This window comes from Mytilus edulis, chromosome 12, assembly GCF_963676685.1.
Source record: "Mytilus edulis chromosome 12, xbMytEdul2.2, whole genome shotgun sequence".
Classification (NCBI taxonomy): Eukaryota; Metazoa; Mollusca; class Bivalvia; order Mytilida; family Mytilidae; genus Mytilus; species Mytilus edulis.
The window spans coordinates 34306868-34326764 of record NC_092355.1 but is presented as its reverse complement, the minus strand read 5'-3'; the positions used below and the strand labels follow the sequence as shown (position 1 = coordinate 34326764).

The 19897-nt window shown below is 32.6% G+C and overlaps 2 protein-coding genes across 7 annotated transcripts in view; both read right to left on the bottom strand.

Annotated features, from left to right (window-relative positions):
* The window catches only part of LOC139498343 (trafficking protein particle complex subunit 9-like), a 302312-nt gene that overhangs the window by 265644 nt on the left and 16771 nt on the right, over positions 1-19897 (bottom strand). For all 6 annotated transcript variants that reach the window (XR_011657898.1, XR_011657900.1, XR_011657897.1 and 3 more), the window contains exons 7-16: positions 12867-12938; positions 12072-12270; positions 11459-11552; positions 10792-10968; positions 9670-9812; positions 8606-8691; positions 7500-7626; positions 6413-6623; positions 5315-5403; positions 2523-2672 (exon numbers count right to left, since the gene is read on the bottom strand). Coding sequence is in view for 2 of the 6 variants with exons in the window: in XM_071286721.1 (XP_071142822.1) it covers positions 2523-2672; positions 5315-5403; positions 6413-6623; positions 7500-7626; positions 8606-8691; positions 9670-9812; positions 10792-10968; positions 11459-11552; positions 12072-12270; positions 12867-12938 (1348 nt within the window). In the remaining 4 variants the exon portion in view is untranslated. The remainder of the gene's footprint in view (positions 1-2522; positions 2673-5314; positions 5404-6412; positions 6624-7499; positions 7627-8605; positions 8692-9669; positions 9813-10791; positions 10969-11458; positions 11553-12071; positions 12271-12866; positions 12939-19897) is intronic.
* LOC139498346 (homeobox protein 4-like) lies at positions 17023-19748 on the bottom strand. The gene has a single exon (XM_071286725.1). The coding sequence runs from the start codon at positions 19017-19019 to the stop codon at positions 17085-17087; it is 1935 nt and encodes a 644-aa protein (XP_071142826.1). The 5' UTR covers positions 19020-19748; the 3' UTR covers positions 17023-17084.

Sequence of the window (19897 nt, the reverse complement as noted above, 5' to 3'; positions counted from 1 at the left end):
GCTCCGCAGGGCGTAGCTTTATACGACCGCAGAGGTTGAACCCTGAACGGTTAGGGCAAGTATGGACACAACATTCAAGCTGGATTCAGCTCTTAATTTGGATTGTGATTAAATAGTTGACACAGCATAGGTTTCTGACACAGAATGAATGTGTTCTAATGAACTTAAAATTTTTGTTTCTCTTAGAGCAATTCACTATGCTGTTGAATATTAATCCTCTCAAAAAAATGTTTGAAGAAATTTTCTTTTTTATTTATGAAATTTTAAATGAGAAAAATTGAACCCAATTTTTTTAATCACATCCCCCTTTCCCTTATTCCAAAACTAATCTCAATTAAAATTTCTAATGGAGTTTGCAACAATAACTACTCATTTAAATACATCATAAAATATTAAGATGTAAAAAAACTGCTTGTTATCACTGAATGGTAAAGATTATTTTAATTTATCAGTTGGTAGTAAAAAGTGAATATACATTGTATATTGTATATAACAAAGATTTAAGTTGATTCTGGACAAAGAAAGATAACTCCAATTAAAAAAAAATCTTGCTATTGCACAATATTTTGCAATTAGATATTTCTTGCTTACTATTCTGGACAAAGAAAGATAACTCTAATTAAAAAAAAATTTGATATTTCACAATATTGTGCAATTAGATATTTCTTGCCATTGCGCAATACTGTGCAATTGAAAAGACTTGCTATTACACAATACTTAATATAATAATTTTAGATCCTGATTTGGACCAACTTGAAAACTGGGCCCATAATAAAAAATCTAAGTACATTTTTGGATTCAGCATATCAAAGAACTTCAAGATTTCAATTTTTGTTAAAATCAGACTAAGTTTAATTTTGGACCCTTTGGACTTTAGTGTAGACCAATTTGAAAACAGGACCAAAAATGAAGAATCTACATACACAGTTAGATTTGGAATATCAAAGAACCCCATTTATTCAATTTTTGATGAAATCAAACAAAGTTTAATTTTGGACCCCAATTTGGACCAACTTGAAAACTGGGCCAATAATCAAGAATCTAAGTACATTTTTAGATTCAGCATATCAAAGAACCTAACTGATTCATTTTTTGTCAAAATCAAACTAAAGTTTAATTTTGGACCCTTTGGACCTTAATGTAGACCAATTTGAAAACGGGACCAAAAGTTAAGAATCTACATACACAGTCATGACAGTTAGATTCAGCATATCAAAGAACCCCAATTATTCAATTTTGATGAAATCAAACAAAAGTTTAATTTTGGACCCTTTGGGCCCCTTAATATGTTGGGACCAAAACTCCCAAAATCAAACCCAACCTTTCTTTTTTGTGTTTAAATTTCATAGATTTCTATTTACTTATACTAACGTTATGGTGCGAAAACCAAGAAAAATGCTTATTTGGGTCCCTTTTTGGCCCCTAATTCCTAAACTGTTGGGACCTAAACTCCCAAAATCAATACCAACCTTCCTTTTGTAGTCATTAACATTGTGTTTAAATTTCATTGATTTCTATTTACTTAAACTAATGTTATTGTGCGAAAACCAAGAATAATGCTTATTTGGGCCCTTTTTTGGCCCCTAATTCCTAAACTGTTGAGACCAAAACTCCCAAAATCAATCCCAACCGTTCTCTTGTGGTCATAAACCTTGTGTCAAAATTTCATAGATTTCTATTAACTTAAACTAAAGTTATAGTGCGAAAACCAAGAAAATGCTTATTTGGGCCCTTTTTGGCCCCTAATTCCTAAAATGTTGGGACCAAAACTCCCAAAATCAATACCAACCTTCCTTTTGTGGTCATAAACCTTGTGTTAAAATTTCATAGATTTCCATTTACTTTTACTAAAGTTAGAGTGCGAAAACTAAAAGTATTCGGACGCCGGACGACGACGACGACGACGACGACGACGACGACGACGACGACGACGACGACGACGACGACGACGACGACGCAGACGCCAACGTGATAGCAATATACGACGAAAATTTTTTCAAAATTTGCGGTCGTATAAAAAGGTATAAACAAATAAATATGAGCTTACAAGTTATTTTTTAATTGCAACTCATCAATTTCATGAATATTATAAAAGAGCAGGCTTTGTATATGCACAGGAATTTAAAAAAAAAAGGCTGATTGATCTTTGTATCAATAGTCATAAAAATATAAATGATATTATCAAATATTCTTATCATGAAAAATATTCTACACTGGAAAAGATCCTTATTATTACTGTAAACCAACTTATTTTCGTGAGCAATTTTTTTTTCCGCGAATTTCGCGAGTAGAAAAATAACGCGAATATAAATTGTCGAGAATATGTTGAAAATTTGATCTTTCCATATTTAACTTCATCAAGTAAATCAGAAAATCGCGAAAATAAATAGCCGCGAAATGGTCAAGAAACGGTAAAACGCAAAATAAGTTGGTTTACAATATTCAGTAAAAAACACTACTTGATACTTGATTCTACCATAATTAATTAAAACATATTTTTTTGTTATTTTTTGTAATATTACCTGAAGTAGATGAATGTTTACTAAAGGAAGACAGAAGAAAATCAGAATGACCAGAAACACACACGCTAAAACACATCTTCTTGGACGACTGTATAGGTAGTTGTGATTCTATGTTATCTGAACACCAGTTAAATATCTTGGAGAAATACACTGCAAAGAAATAAAGAAATAACTGTATAGGTAGTTGTGATTCTATGTTATCTGAACACCAGTTAAATATCTTGGAGAAATACACTGCAAAGAAATAAAAGAAATAACTGTATAGGTAGCTGTGATTCTATGTTATCTGAACACCAGTTAAATATCTTGGAGAAATACACTGCAAAGAAATAAAAGAAATAACTGTATAGGTAGTTGTGATTCTATGTTATCTGAACACCAGTTAAATATCTTGGAGAAATACACTGCAAAGAAATAAAGAAATAACTGTATAGGTAGTTGTGATTCTATGTTATCTGAACACCAGTTAAATATCTTGGAGAAATACACTGCAAAGAAATAAAAGAAATAACTGTATAGGTAGTTGTGATTCTATGTTATCTGAACACCAGTTAAATATCTTGGAGAAATACACTGCAAAGAAATAAAAGAAATAACTGTATAGGTAGTTGTGATTCTATGTTATCTGAACACCAGTTAAATATCTTGGAGAAATACACTGCAAAGAAATAAAGAAATAACTGTATAGGTAGTTGTGATTCTATGTTATCTGAACACCAGTTAAATATCTTGGAGAAATACACTGCAAAGAAATAAAGAAATAACTGTATAGGTAGTTGTGATTCTATGTTATCTGAACACCAGTTAAATATCTTGGAGAAATACACTGCAAAGAAATAAAGAAATAACTGTATAGGTATTTGTTAATATTTGAGAAATGCATGTAACAAATAGAAAAGAGTATAACTGTATAGGTTGCATTTCTGTAAATATTGGCCAATGCAATTTCCCATAAGAACTCCTTTTACAGTTAAAACTGTACCACTTTTCAATGACGTTTTGAAAAAAAAAATATCCTTGAATGGAAAATTCATTTGCAATACTTCTTTATTCAAAGGTAAATATATAGGGCTGTGCAGCATATTTTCAACACTTATATCCCCAGAAACTATAAGTGTTTAAACTTACACTAAAATTCTATACTACCCCTACCTTGACTTTAAGATTTCCACAGATTTCAATATGACTGATATGCATATGCATATTTACTGGTAACATTCCCAAGTTATGTCTCCATGAGATGAAACATAGAGATCATAACTGGAAACCAGTATGAATTTTTTTTTTATCTTTCAATATTATACATCTCTCCAAAAGAGTTGTGGTTTGAGAAACAGCTGTATTTACAAACATCTTTAATAAGCAGCATGGAAATGGCCTTCAGTTAATGATTTTATGTACCAATGAAATTATAAAATGAAGCTATGATTTTTAAATAAATATAAAAAAGAAGATGTGGTATGATTGCCAATGAGACAACTCTCCACAAAGAGACCAAATGAGACAGAAATTAAAATTTTTGAGACATCTCTCCACAAGAGACCAAATGACACGGAAATAACATTTCTGACTGTTTATATAGACAATCACCATTCTAGCAAATAATAAACTCTTGCAGTACATGCAGTATGTCTTAACATGACGGGTGCCACATGTGGAGCAGGATCTGCTTACCCTTCCAGAACACCTGAGTCCCCACAGTTTTGTGTGGGGTTCGTGTTGCTAAGTCTTTAGTTTTCTATGTTGTTTCCTGTATACTATTTGTCTGCTAGTCTTTTTCTTTTTAGCCATGGCGTTGTAATAGTTTATCTTCAATCTATGAGTTTGAATGTCCCTCTGGTATATTTTGCCTCTCTTTTAAACATTACTTCCTGTATATTATAAACATTACTTCCTGTATATTATAAACATTATTTCCTGTATATTATAATAAAATTGAGAATGGAAATGGGGAATGTGTCAAAGAGACAACAACCCGACCAAATAAAAAACAACAGCAGAGGGTCACCAACAGGTCTTCAATGTAGCGAGAAATTCCCGCACCCGGAGGCGTCCTTCAGCTGGCCCCTAAACAAATATATACTAGTCCAGTGATAATGAACGCCATACTAATTTCCATATTGTACACAAGAAACTAAAATTAAAATAATACAAGACTAACAAAGGCCAGAGGCTCCTGACTTGGGACAGGCGCAAAAATGCGGCGGGGTTAAACATGTTTGTGAGATCTCAACCCTCCCCCTATACCTCTAACCAATGTAGAAAAGTAAACGCATAACAATACGCACATTAAAATTCAGTTCAAGAGAAGTCCGAGTCTGATGTCAGAAGATGTAACCAAAGAAAATAAACAAAATGACAATAATACATAAATAACAACAGACTACTAGCAGTTAACTGACATGCCAGCTCCAGACTTCAATTAAACTGACTGAAAGATTATGATTTCATCATATGAACATCAGGCACAATCCTTCCCGTTAGGGGTTTAGTATCATACCATCATAACATATATGAGAAGAACATAACCCGTGTCATGCCAACAACTGTTTTTAGAATAAATGTGTTTAGTTCCGATGCAAAGACCTTATCAGTGACTCAATATTAACGCCAAAATATGCAATCTTTAATGACTTGAAACATTATTTCCTGTATATTATAAACATTATTTCCTGTATATTATAAACATTATTTCCTGTATATTATAAACATTATTTCCTGTATATTATAAACATTATTTCCTGTTTACTTACTTTTCTCTATATTATAAACATTATTTCCTGTTTACTTACTTTTCTCTTCAGATTTACACCTTAGTTTGACCTCAACTCTCTCAACAGGCTGAACACTAGTGTTGTGAACTGTTATCAAACATTCCTCACTGAAAAATTAAATATAGCAAGTAGGTTATAATTATTTATAGAATGCATGATTTGTTTTTATAAGTTGTTAGCTAGTGGCTTTAAACTAGCTGTCACTAACTGTGAGTGCTCTCAGATCTGTATCTTTTTGTTGTTGAGATATACAAGTACCCAGTCACATCCACTCTGTGCTTTTTCTTCAATGTATTTCTATTTGTATACATCTGATGAGTTGAGCCTTTTTCAACTGATGTTTATAGTTTGTTCTTATGTTCTACTGTTACACCACTGTCTCAGGTTAGGGGGAGGTTTGGGATCCTGCTAACATGTATGTAAGTGCCTGTCTGTAATTCAGTGGTTGTTGTAAGTTGATATGTTACAAATTTGTTTTTCATTCATTTTATTGTATATATGTATTAGGCTGTTAGTTTTAGTGTTTAAATTGGTTTACATTTGTCATTTCTGAATTTTTTATAGCTGACTATGCGGTATGGACTTTAATTGTTGAAGGCCACACAGTGACCTACAGTTGTTAATTTCTGTGTCATTTGGTCTCTTGTGTACAGTTGTCTCATTGGCAATCATACCACGGAATCTGATGTACAGTAGTTGTCGTTTGTTTATGTAATTTATAAGTGTTTCTTGTTTCTCGTTTTTTATATAGATTAGGCTGTTGGTTTTCCCGCTTGAATGGTTTTACACTAGTAATTTTGGGGCCCTTTATAGCTTGTTGTTCTGTGTGAGCCAAGGCTCTGTGTTGAAGGCCGTACATTGACCTATAATGGTTTACTTTTATAAATTGTTATTTGGATGGAGAGTTGTCTCATTGGCACTCACACCACATCTTCTTTTTTATATTAAATGAATTTAAAAAACATAAGAGGCTATTAAACAGCTTGCTTATAAAATATTGTTTAAATTATACATGTAAACACAATTTTATTTTTATTTACCTTTGACCTGCGTATAAAGAGGCAGCAGCAGATGTCACAACATTGGCACCATCTGATTGGATAGTGATAAACTTACCTTTGACCTGCGTATAAAGAGGCAGAAGCAGACGTCACAACATTGGCACCATCTGATTCAGTAATAAACATGGCTGACTGAGGAAATGACGACTTGACTTGAACATTGGGTAATGGAGGTATGATTTCTACTTTTGATTGGGTTTCATGTAAATGAGGAATGTCTTTTAATCGGCAGTTACTGTTGACACCATACACTAAAGTTGTATAACCTGAAAAAAACAAAAAGAAATTTACATGCTTCTCCAAGATAAAATTTGACAATGTAAAACTTAATTTAAACCACCAAAAAAACCTGAAAAGTAACTGAGTGTTTTATCTTCAAGCTTTAATTTTGAGGCACCTTTTTTACTTTCCCTGTGCAATTGATTATTTTTATATAATTAACGTGTGATTGGTTTGATCTCAATTTTTTATTGTTAAGGTGGTACCTATTACTACAGGGAGATAACTCTGTAAAGTCAGCTAAACGTTTTAATTACATTGTGTTGTAAAAGGAATAGTAAGCTTCCCAATGATCAAAATTGGTGTTTGTTAAACTGCTATAAAACCAGTGTATTTTTTCTGACAAAACAGTTGGTTCAAAATTATTGAAATTTTTATATTTTTGCTAAAGGGTCAAAGTAAATAATTTGACAAAATTTTATTAAAATTAAACGAGCCAAATTAATTTTAGTGAAAGTGTTGGGTACCACCTTAAGCATTCAATTAGGAAGACAAATGTCTTGCTTTCCTCTAAATTTGCTATTGTGACTTCATGAAATAAGGACTTCATTCTTGATGAAGACACACAAAAAACACATCTTTTAGCAGATCATTGGAAAAGGAAGACAATTTTGTCTGAAAATTAGAAAAGAACAGATTCCATCAAAGAATGTATTACAATACAATATTGCTCCCCACTTGATAATTAAATTTTCAATGTTTAAAATGCCTGATAAGTTTAGACTACCATTATATTTTTTTAAATTTAATTGTGGAGTTATTTTATCACAATCAATGTAGTGGTAGAACTTATTTATGACTACACCTCCCACCCCCTCAAATAACACAACAAATAGCATCAATTTAGGGTGTTGTAATTCTACCTAGTATATCAAGTTCTCCGTGAGACTTTGGTCGACACATCATTTTGACTAGATATGGTCCTGATTCAGCAGGTATCACTGGGTTTGTAGGGTACATCTCTATTTCTATACCATCTATCAACAAACCCTAGAAAGAATATAAATATAATAAAGAAGATGTGGTATGATTGCCAATGAGACCACTATCCACAAAAGACCAAAATGACACAGACATTAACAACTATAGGTCACCGTACAGCCTTCAACAATGAGCAAAGCCCAAACCATGTAATTGTAAGTCGATTGTTTTATGAAACATTGCCCTATAAGATATGTCACAACCATTTGTAAATACTTTTTTTTGTTTGTCATTATCAATGTTTTCTTGTTTTGGGGAATTTGTTGTTGCAATGGAATATCTTTAATATGGTCTCCGTTTTAATAAATTTGCTTCTTTTGTAGACTGTAAGTGATTTTGAAACATGTGGACATCTAGATGTCATTCTTTCTGTTGTTTTGGTATCTGTCTTAATATAATGATTTAAACCAAACATCACCTTGAGAAATGCCAGATTGCTAAATCAAATGCATTCATATCGATCACTAATATCAAATTATCTTTTTTTGTTTATCTTTCTGCCTTTCCTTATGAACTCTATTTTCTGAAATTGATACGCCTTAATATTATGACTCTTGAAACTGTAGTATATTTCGACATATTTTTTAGTTTTCATGCTATTAATGGATCTGTTTAATGAATGGCTATTATCTATTTTGAATTTATTGAACCATAAAACTAATTTTTTACTCTTCACATTGGATAATCCACGAAGCAGATTATGTAAAATGTGAAGAGTCAAAACTTAGTTTTATGGTTCAATAAAATCAAAATAAATTATTGCCATTCATTATAAATAAATTTTTATCAAAACTAAGGCTCAAAGAACTTTTTAAATTATTTGTATTAACAATAACAACGTACACACATGTTGGCGTATGAATACACAACGTCAAAATGGGTGTGTTGCCATCAAAATTGACAACATTGAAAATAAAACTAATAATTTTAACCAATCAGAAGACAGTAAAAACACAAAATTTATTTATTTATGTATAAATCATCCTACCATTTGAGTAATTTTGAGTTCTTCTGGCATTGGGTTAAATACTTGTAAATGCACTTCACATAAGTCTTTAGCTACCCATCGGAAATCTGAAAATGGAGAAATTTTTATACATTTAGTTTAACCAACATAAAGATACATTAAAAAAAACATTATCAAAAATAACAAAGTAAATGGATGTCAGATGTAAAGAGACAACATTATGGAAGTTTTATGCCAAGTGATAAGCATAGCCCTTTTCAGTGGTATTTTTAACATTGTCATATACAAATGTGAGAGGGAGGTTTGGATAGCAATAAAACCTGGATCAACCCATTATTTTTTCTTAAAAGTCAGGAATTTGGCAAGTGTTATCAAATAGTTCATTTCTATGTTTGTTGGCGTTTGTTTTTGTAGCAGTTCAATGTTACTGTTGTTCCATTGTTTTAATGTGTTCTCCTTGGTTTTGGTTTGTGTCCCTGATTTTGTTCAGTTATATATTTATGACTCTTGAACAGCAATATACGTATTGCCTTTATTGATACTTAGAAATAGGAGATAAAATCATGCTTTATAAAAAAGCTGTGGCATGATTGCCAATGAGACAACTGTCCTCAAAAGACGAAAATGACACAGACATTAACAACTATAGGTCACTGTACGGCCTTCAACAATGAGCAAAGCCCATACCACATAGTTAGCTATAAAAGGCCCCAATAAGGCAATGTAAAACAATTCAAACGAGAAAACTAACAGCCTTATTTATATAAAAAAATGCACGTAAAACAAATATGTAACACATAAACAAACGACAACCACTGAATTACAGGCTCCTGTTTATTATTCACATCCTTGTGCATATTTGTTTGTTATGTCTGGAAATGTTTAGAACACAATGATACATGTAACTATGCAATTGCTATTTTTAAAATGTTATGTATATTAACAGTGCGTAACATATCACAATGAAGTCCCAATGTTCAGAGGGAAATATGAATTTTTGTTCAATGTCACATGAGATCACCTCAACCAATCAAATGTCGGTTTTGCTATTAATATTTGCATACAGTGATTTACATAATACCTACCAACTTTGTTGGTTTTCTCTGGGGTACTACTTGATCCTATAGAAAGAGGTGTGTAAATAAATAATTTTTCCTCTGCAGATGCAGACTTTGGGATAATCTTTACTGGTTCCAAATGTGGTGCAGGAGGTACCAGTCTAAATGACCTGTAAAATAAGGAGTTACAAATCAAAAATTTCCAAAATAAAGGCAAAAAGCTGTTCCATAAATATATAAATAGAACCCAGGGAAGGCATCTAGAAATGTCAACTGTAGGCAGGTGCAAAATACTTTTAGTTTGTAAAAATTTAAATGAAATGGTGAGTATAGGTTGGTAACTCATTTTCAACATGCATGTATGTTTCAATTTAACAGCTATTTCACAAATATATATTATATATAACTAATTAAGGTCATGATAAACTGGTGAGAAGTTTTTCATACTTTGGTTTAGCTTTATGTATATTATGTAATAGCCAAATTCCACCCTGAATATTAAGTCTCTACTTGGTACTGTGGATTCATTTTTTTTGTGTGGGTATCAATTTTTGTGGATTGATGCATTTCCGTGGATATTTGATTTTGTGGTTTTGACAATATCTCCATATGAAGGGTATAGGAAACGTGCATTTAGTTGAACATTTGAATTCATGGTTAATCTGTACCCTCGAAAACCTCGAAATTTGGTATCCAGCAAATAATAATGAATCCACCGTATTTTTATTTGGTCATCGACAGTTTTGATTTGTGTGTAACTAATAAGTCTTTTAAATTTGTAGGCCAAACAAATGTCATGCAGACTAAATTACTAGCCTTATATTTTTTTTTCTTCTTCAAACTAATGAGTTACCTGACATGAGGAATCTCTGTTAAAGGTAGAGGTGGTAATATAACACCGTTATCTAGAGCTAGAGCTTGTGTGGTCCCCTCACATCGAGCTGTCAAAGATTCTAGCAAACTTATAAGTTTACATGTATTTTTTCATACTAATGTATTACCTGACATGAGGGATCTCTGTTAATGGTAGAGGTGGTAATATAACACCATTATCTAGAGCTAGAGCTTGTGTGGTCCCCTCACATCGAGCTGTCAAAGATTCTAGCAAACTTATAAGTATACATGTATTTTTTCATACTAATGTATTACCTGACATGAGGGATCTCTGTTAAAGGCAGTGGCGGTAATATAACACCATTATCTAGAGCTAGAGCTTGTGTGGTCCCCTCACATCGAGCCGTCAAAGATTCTAGTGAAGACACAATCTCTGACTTCTCTTGAGAGGATAAATACTTGTGTAGAGTTTGCAGTAGGAATGTTGAATGTCTGAAAAGTTTAAAAAAGAAAATGAAAAATTTAAATATATCATTTTATGATATATTATATTAAATGAAATGAATATTTTATCAATGTTGTATTTGTCCTTGTTAATGAACTGTATAATATGACATAAAATCTATACAATGTATTGCATTTTTCATAATTTTGTATTTATTCTTTACTTATTGTTCGATATGAACCAATTGGCAAATAAATAGTGAACAGTCACTGAACAGAAATTTTAATTTGATTTACTTCCCTTTATTTAGAAATGAGCACATGGCTGTCAATGAAATTAACAATGTCTTCATAGGTAAAATAGCAATAAACAGATTATCATTGGTCATCTCAAATCAATTGCTTTTCTCACTTTTTGAATGTTGGTAGGGGATTGATATTCTGGTCTCTAGTCAATGGAGTTCAAGACAACGAGAGTTAACAGTATAAGAATGATAAATGAATAAATATGTTTAAACTGTATAAGATAATTATTTACCTCACAGCTAAGGGGAGGTTACCCATTCTTTTAGCCGAGTAGATCAATTCATTAAGTACTCTATATTGCACTATTGGCCATCCATATGTGGGCACTGAAAAAGAAAATATGTGTACAATCCAATTATAAGAAATCACAAGATTTTCTTTATGTCATTAAATAAACATTGTATTATAAGTAATGGGAGATGATGGATTAGTATCATATATTGATTGAATGATTAGTTTCCTAATGTCAAGCGGCAAATATGTCATATATTTTCAGGAGGAAATATATTTATGTTTGTCCATTAAACAATTTCAATACATAATTTGAAATTTTCTTCAAATCTTGAAAATGTTTAGTCAATTTACAGCCAGAAAACTATCTAAGCATGCCTGCATATGGTAAAGCAGGTTATTTTCGTGGGTGTAAAATTTGATGATTCCCATTGATAAAGTTATATCAAATATTTTGGCGGATTCAAAACTTTTATCTATACCTTTGCATGTACACTTTCAAATTGGCAGAATTTATTTTTGCAATCTTGTTCTATCTGCGAAAATAAGCGAACATTTACACCCGCGAAAAAACCTGCTATATGGTACATTGTTGAAAGAGTAACTATGGTTACCATCAGGAATGTCCTTGATATCAAATATGAGTTTGTATCCTTCCAGTGACTGCATCATTAAATGGTAACATTGCTGCCAGTTAGGTCTAGGGTTCTGTGGGGTCACACACTGCATGGCTGCTATTCTTCGGAAAAATGCAGCTTTCCTCAGGAATCCTAACTGTGTATAAAGCTGGGAAAGTGTACAGTATCTGTCTATCTGTAATACAAATATATTTTGCAAATACTGTGGATTTATTCTTATTTAAGGGATAGAGATTTGGAGAATTTTTAGGTACATATATACTAAACCCCATATGTATTAAGTGTTTAATAAAAACAGATTTTCTAAAGGCTTGCAAAACCACCAAAATAAATATCTAGGAAAAACAAATTTTGATCTATTTATAGGTTCCTTGGGAAACTTATTTGCATAATGCATAAAAATTAAAATCTCAAAAATACTTAACTCTGAGGAAAATTCAAAACAGAAAGTCCCCAATCAAATGGCAAAATGCATGATGATCTAATGTGATACTGCTTTAAACAAGATGCTCTGTTTATATTTCATTGTAGTAGGTTAAGCTTAATTCAGTGTTTGATATGTATCAAATATTTAGCTTCACTGCTTATCATACAAAATAAGAATTAAGAGCAAACTGGTCATTTTTTAATCAGATTAATTAGTCTATATGCTATAAATCCCGCTTGGAGGATGTTCTACATAATTCTGCCTCCCCATCATATGCATATATTATCAAAAGGTTACGGTGACAACATAACAATTTCATCAGAAAATAAGAAATATTTGCAAACCTTGTCTTCATCTGTGGACTGAATGTTGATATAAACGACATTCTGTAGGAAATCTGCAGCTTGTAATAAGTTCTGTAAATATATAAAAAAAAAGTTTTTTAATGGGTTTCAATTTTCTTAGTATAGTAAAATAACTGAAAATTAAGTTTTGTATAATATCTACCATTAGCTATGCTACGAAGTATACTCATAACAGCTGTGGTCCACTCAACCTTAAATAAGTTATACACCATTTTGATTACATTTCAACAATTACAAGACTTAGTACAAATGATGTTGCCTTAAATCAATGTCTCTCAATCTGTCACTTCCTTCACATGCAAGACATAAATCTGACTTGCCTGTGTTGAGTGAATCAATGTGAAACAGGGAATTTATGTAGCTGAACGCAATAACATTTTGTCTTATTACCCTGTTGAACAACATTGATGAAATATTCAGAGAAAATCACTAATTATCATTAGCATCTACCGCTGTACTTTGAAAAATCACCATAACACCATAAATGACTTTTAAACTCAATTACCTTATGCTGCGGACTCATCTTTTTTGGTGCATGGGATAACAATTTTTGTGGATTTGTAAGTATTGAGGGGGGATAGGAGGGGTCCTGATCCCGAAATCCCGGACTTAAAAAAAAGAATTCCCGAGGTCCCAAATTTAAATAAAGTAAATCCCGAAAAAAAACGATTCCCCGATCCCGAAAGGGTCAATCCTAAAATCCCGAGCTTAAAAACACCCGATCCCGTAGTCCCGATAAAGGTCCTATCCCCCCTCAGTATTGGTTACCCACTTATGTCAAACAAATATCAAATTATGTGTAGGTTTCTTTAATACAATTTTTTTTATTGGTTGAAATTGGCTTGGAACAAGCTTTTAGTAATTGTATGTACTCGAAGATCAGTATACTGTAAATTCAGACATTATTGCATGCATTTATCATTGCGATTTTGTCATTTTGGACTAAATAGGATTTTAATTTTTACAACATCCTGTTTTATTCATACAAAAAATTACAATGTGCAAGTTTTAATTATAGCCTTGAGGCATTTTTTTGCAATAATAAAAATATCGCTGAATTTACAGTATTGCATGTATTGTATCTTGATGGGTTTTTTTTAAACTGTTTCTTTGCTTTGTATTTATCTGAAGAGTCACAACCTTTTTAACTAATTTTCTTAGTTTGTTCCTATGGTGAGCTGTGTCACCACTGTGCCAGGTTTGGGAGAGGGTGAAGCACCTGCAAGCATTCTGTGTGGGGATACCCCACGTCAGGAGCCTGTAATTTAGTGATAGTTGTTTGAACTGTATATATCATATTTGTTTTTCTTTTGATGTTTTGTACACAAATCAGGCTGTTGTTTTTTGGTTTTTTTTATTTGAATTGATTTATTGCATGCTGTGCTGTATTTGCTCATGGTTGAAGCCCCATCAGCAATCAGCAAACATCTACGCCATTTTGTCTCTGGTGGATAATATTTTAAATGGAAAATTCAATTCAATTCATATGACCTTAATCTGATACATGAAAACCTGTTTGACCTCTGTTTGAACTTAGGCTGAACAACTTTTGCAACTGTCTCTCTTGATAATTTAAGGTCTCCATGAATATTTTTTTTGAGCAAATTGTGAAAAAACTTTATCTACTCAATGTATAACCATGTGTTCTATCAAACTCTACCATATCAATCAATAATGTGTGAAGAGATACTTAACCCTTTCCTCCATGGATTTTTTTTCTCTTACATACTTGATTCGCATAGGATTTTTTCAATAAAAAAAAAAACATAAGGTTTAAAGTTATAATACATTCTGAAAAACAAATATTTCATCAATGAAATTCAAGTCAGAAATTCTCATGAATATCCTTTTCATATTGGATACAAACTTTTTTAAGTCTGATGCAGACATTTTGTAGTCAAAGTGTTTCAACTGAGGTACTACACAAGCGTCAATAGGCGTCATTATGGAGTAAAGGGGGTGGCGTCAAAAAGCGTCATTATGGAGGAAAGGGTTAATGAACAAAAATTCTCTAGATATAATTTATGTTTTTATCTTCTCTTTTCCTTGATATAATTTCTACCACTAACAATATGAAGATTAGTCTAAATTCAAGTATTTTCAGTTGTTTCATTTGCAGATGTCCATGATCCAAAATAAGTTTCCCTATAAGTACTTAATGCATTGTTGTGTTGTTTGGTTGATGTCCCATTGAGGAATGCCCTAATTCTCCTTTTTTTCTTATCTTATATCAGTTGTTTGCAACTCGGACCTATTTAAACATTTTGTATAAACACCTGTTTATTGTTAAAGAGTGTAAGTAATTGTATAAATAAACTAATTTTATAAGACGTTTCGGCCATTGGTCTTTTTCAGTTCTTTATTTTTCCTCTCAACTACATGACGTCATGACGTTTCCAAGGACATTTATCTATAACATCTTTTCAATAATTGAAAAGGAAATACAAATGCAATGTCAGCCATGTAGTTGAGAGGAAAAATAAAGAACTGAAGAAGGCTAATGGCCGAAACGTCTTGAAAAATTGGTTTATTTATAATATTATATAAAGTATGTTCCCTATTGGAATTTTGAAAACAAGGAAAGACTGTAAGTTCATCTCTTTTGTTTTTGTTGTCATTGAGTTGCTGATCGACTCATTGATGTGAACTCTGCATATTCTGATCTTACCAAGAGATCAAGAGATTCATGCCTATGAACTACAGCTAGTCATATTGTACACTTGCATGAATTGACTATTTTTAAAGACTGTATGCTCATGGCACTAGGTGTATTTGGTTATTGTTTTATTGGGTTGATGTCTAATGGAAATTAACCCTGCATATTACAACGTATTATTAATTTACATCAACTAATTGATATTAAATACTTTTTAGAGCTACACATATTGTATAAGCAGTTGCCTACTGTTATCATGGTTATAGATTACGCTCATCTCTAGAAGTATTTTGGTAGTGTCTCAAATTGACACATCTTGAAAACCTATCTATTCCTCTTCGTCTATAAAAGGTAAACACCCCCATACAATGAAATATAAAAAGAATGTGTCCATAGTACACGGATGCCCCACTCGCACTATAATTTTCCATGTTCAGTGGACCATGAAATTGGGGTAAAAACTTTAATTTGGAATTAAAATTAGAAAGATCATATCATGGGGAACATGTGTACTAAGTTTCAAGTGGATTGGACTTCAACTTCATCAAAAACTACCTTGACCAAAAACTTTAACCTGAAGTGGGACGAACGGACGCTCAGACGAACGACCGGACGGACAAACGATCGGCGGCACAGACCAGAAAACATAATGCCCCTCTACTATCGTAGGTGGGGCATAAAAAACACCAAGAACAGTGACCTATAAATGATTAAATCCACCTCATTTGAACTTAGGTGGATAGTTGTCTCATTGGCAATCATACCACATCTTTTTTAAGTTATCTAAATATATACATGATACACATATCTCAATCTGCTTTTACTAAGCCTATAATAAAAAAAATTGTAGAACACGTAGTCAAACCATTGTAACCAAGGAACTGAAGAAAAGCCTAATAATCCAACCATCTTAAAAATGGTCACAACATGTACACCAACTTAAAGAGTGTTCCCTTTTGAAATAAATTTTTAAGATATTTTTCAACTGACCAAGTATAAACTATTAGATCACCTACTTTCAACAAACAAGAAATATACAACAAACGTGTGACATATCTCTATCATAGAAATAATTCTAAAATTCAAAGCCATTTGTTTTCTTATTCTTTTTTCTTACATTTTGGGATGTCTGAGTATTTTATAGCTTGATTTGGTGTATAGGTTTTTCTCATTGTTGAAGACTGTACAGGGACCTTAAAATAGAATTAAACATAGACATCATTAGCTCTCTGGTAGGTAGTTGTCTCATTGGCAATCATACCAGATCTCCTTATCTTATACTACATCTCCATTTAAACATAGATATTCAATCAGACAAAATTAATCTCAATTATTATTTATTTTAATCCAAAATAAATTGTTGAAAAACATAACAAAACTATTTATAATATAACATATGAAAGAAAAATTCATTGGAAAAAAAATGAATATCTTATTATAACACATATAATTTGAAAAAAAATGTTCATCAAATTTTCCCGTATTTACAAACTATCTGCATGTACAATTTAGCACTAGGTCAAATATTCTATTTCACAATTTCACATATAATAATTATTCTGGTAGAAAAATTCCATATGAGAGTCCTGTTTCTTAAGTTTCTTACGAGCTTGTTCTCTCTGGATACTGACCATATGCACATGAGGTGTGTATTCTGGAAACTTTTCAATGAAATAGTTCGGGATTTGTTTCCGTGTATTATTAGCACGACTCCTTTTATTAGCGAACCATGACCTAATTTGTCCAACAGATATTCCACATTTCTCTGCTAACTCCTCCTTCTCTTCGTCTGATGGATAAGGATCATAAAGATGCCCCTCGTACCATTGATTCAAGATGTCCCTTGCTTCAATAGTTAGCTGTTGATAATTCGGACGAGCATTTTCGTTCTGTTGCTGTTTAGGCTTTCCTTTATACTTTAATTTGATTGGATGCTGGTTACCAGAAATTGACAATGTATTAAAACACCTAACACGCTTATTTGCCATCCATTTTTTCACTTGCTTCTCACTTAGTCCACTCTCGTCGGACAATTGTTTGACCTCAAGGTCAGAAGGATACGGATAACGAAGGTGTGCATCATACCAATTAGTAAGAACAACGGTAGCTTCTGGTGTTAATAAACGGTTTTTAGAGTCCTTTTGATTCTTTGCGGATTCCTTTTCAACTTCACCATCCTCTTGAACTTTTTCCGTCAAAATCTGTGCATTTGAAATGTTCTGGAGTGAAGTGTTCACATTGTTATTTTGTCCATCAAATGATTTTCTGTCGGATAAGAATTTAGTGTTTGACTGACACTCTTTGAAGTTAGGTAAGTCCATATGCAAACTACCATTTTTCACAGTTTCACGCTGACACAATACTGTTGAAGATGTCCCTTGGTGTGTTGAATCAGGGGAAGCAACTGGAGTGATATTTTCAGGGGAGGTAATCGGAGTAAATGGTGATGATTGGCACTGATCAGAAACTGGCTGTTTATTAAACTGTAAATGTCTCACTGCTTGAAAATTTAAATTAGCATTCGAATTATCAACGGAGGATGCTGGCTTCTGACTGAAAATATGTCCACTTCCTGTTTTGTTGGTTGATGGAAACTCTGGTAAACTTTCATCAGAAAGAATACCAGAATCATGGCTTGGAATATCAGGTGAACACCTATCAGATCCAGATCGGCTGGAGCATCGACTCCCGGGACTATTAACCCCATTACATAATCCAGAATCATTAGCATTAAGTCTTTTCACAAGTGTATCTACATGTCTGTGTACTTCCTTAATTAAAAATAATCGTTTTTCGTCACAACTTGAGTTGACCTTTTCTCTTGCAGCCTCTGAAGTTCCTGCCGAACAAAGTCCCTGATATCTAGACACTTCAATTTTACCGACCTCACAACTATAGTCAGCCTCCAGTTCCAAGGCTTTTGATGTCACAGTTGGATCGGTCCTTAGAGATAAAAGTCTTTCTTGCAATTTTAGATGCGTCGAGTAAACTGTGGCACCATTGTCAACGACTCCTGGCACTTTTAGCGGCGTAGTATTCCAAGACGTATTAATTAAGTTAGTTGGCACTTGCATATGTAGACATTCTTGTACGAGTAAAGTCTGGAGATCCTGAAACATGGGATTACTTTTAAGTCTTTGTAAATACAGACTGTCATTCGGTGATGAGAACGCTGATATACGATTCGGTTTCAACTTTTCAATACTGTTACTTAAATCCAGAGGTTGATGTTGATGCTGAGGAGACAGATACGACGGAGAATATCCTAGAGGAGACTGAAACCCTGTATACAAAGGACTGGTATTAAAACCAGGTCTTGTTGCCGACTGCAATAGAGTTGATGGTGACAGGAAAACCGGTCTCTCTGGTGTGGATGCTAATCCATCATAAAGGTATGGTGATGATGAAGATGAGATCCTCTGTGGTCGGTAAGGTGTGGTGAAAAAACTTTGATAATCCATTGCAGTTTTTCTCATGAACAGTCAAAAACACAGCCTACTTTCACTTTCAAGTCCTATAAATAGCTGTATGCACTTTCACTTTGCCAAGTATTATTGTAGCTTTATATGACGTTAACTCTTTGATAATAGTTTTTAAAATGAAGACAATTCAATATTTCACAGTATATAAACCCAGATGAGACTAGCTAGGTACACACCTCAAAGAAGAGCAACTCATTGGATAGGCAGTGGCACCTAAAATTATCATTTTTACTTAATTTGTTTTGATAAAAATTAGCAGATGGGGAGCTACAAGATATTCTGAGCTTTACAACAAATAGAATTATAAATATACTTCTGTAATGATGAGAACCTTATCTAAACAACTACCTGGCCAATATTAATTGCTAATCTCTTTGATGTTTACCTATATCTTTTACAGGTGTAATGGATAGGGATAAGACAAATGTTGTATAAACATCTAATGATTACCTTGGAAAGACTTAATTGATAGGACAATAGAATAACATGTGTTTCTCATCTCCCATTGCAAAACAACCATGATTTAGAACAATGCAATGCAAGCTAAGGTATAAAGACCATTTGTTAAAGTCTGAGCAGTTTCTGTCTCAACTCCATTAGGAAAATTCACTAATCCTTACTCTGGAGAATCAATGTTATAAGTATTTCTCCATCTTAAAAGCATATTACTTCCTAATTCCAAGCTGCAAACTTTTGAGGTATTTTTCACAATGTTTATTTTTCTTGACCTAGATGACAGTGAGTTAATTTTTCCATTATTTTTAAAACTCTAGCTAAAGCTGTTATTAACTTTATCTTAAAATATTGTTAATTTCAATAATCTTTCTTTTTCTTAATTTGTTAAAAGTTTTAATTTTCACATGTATACAATG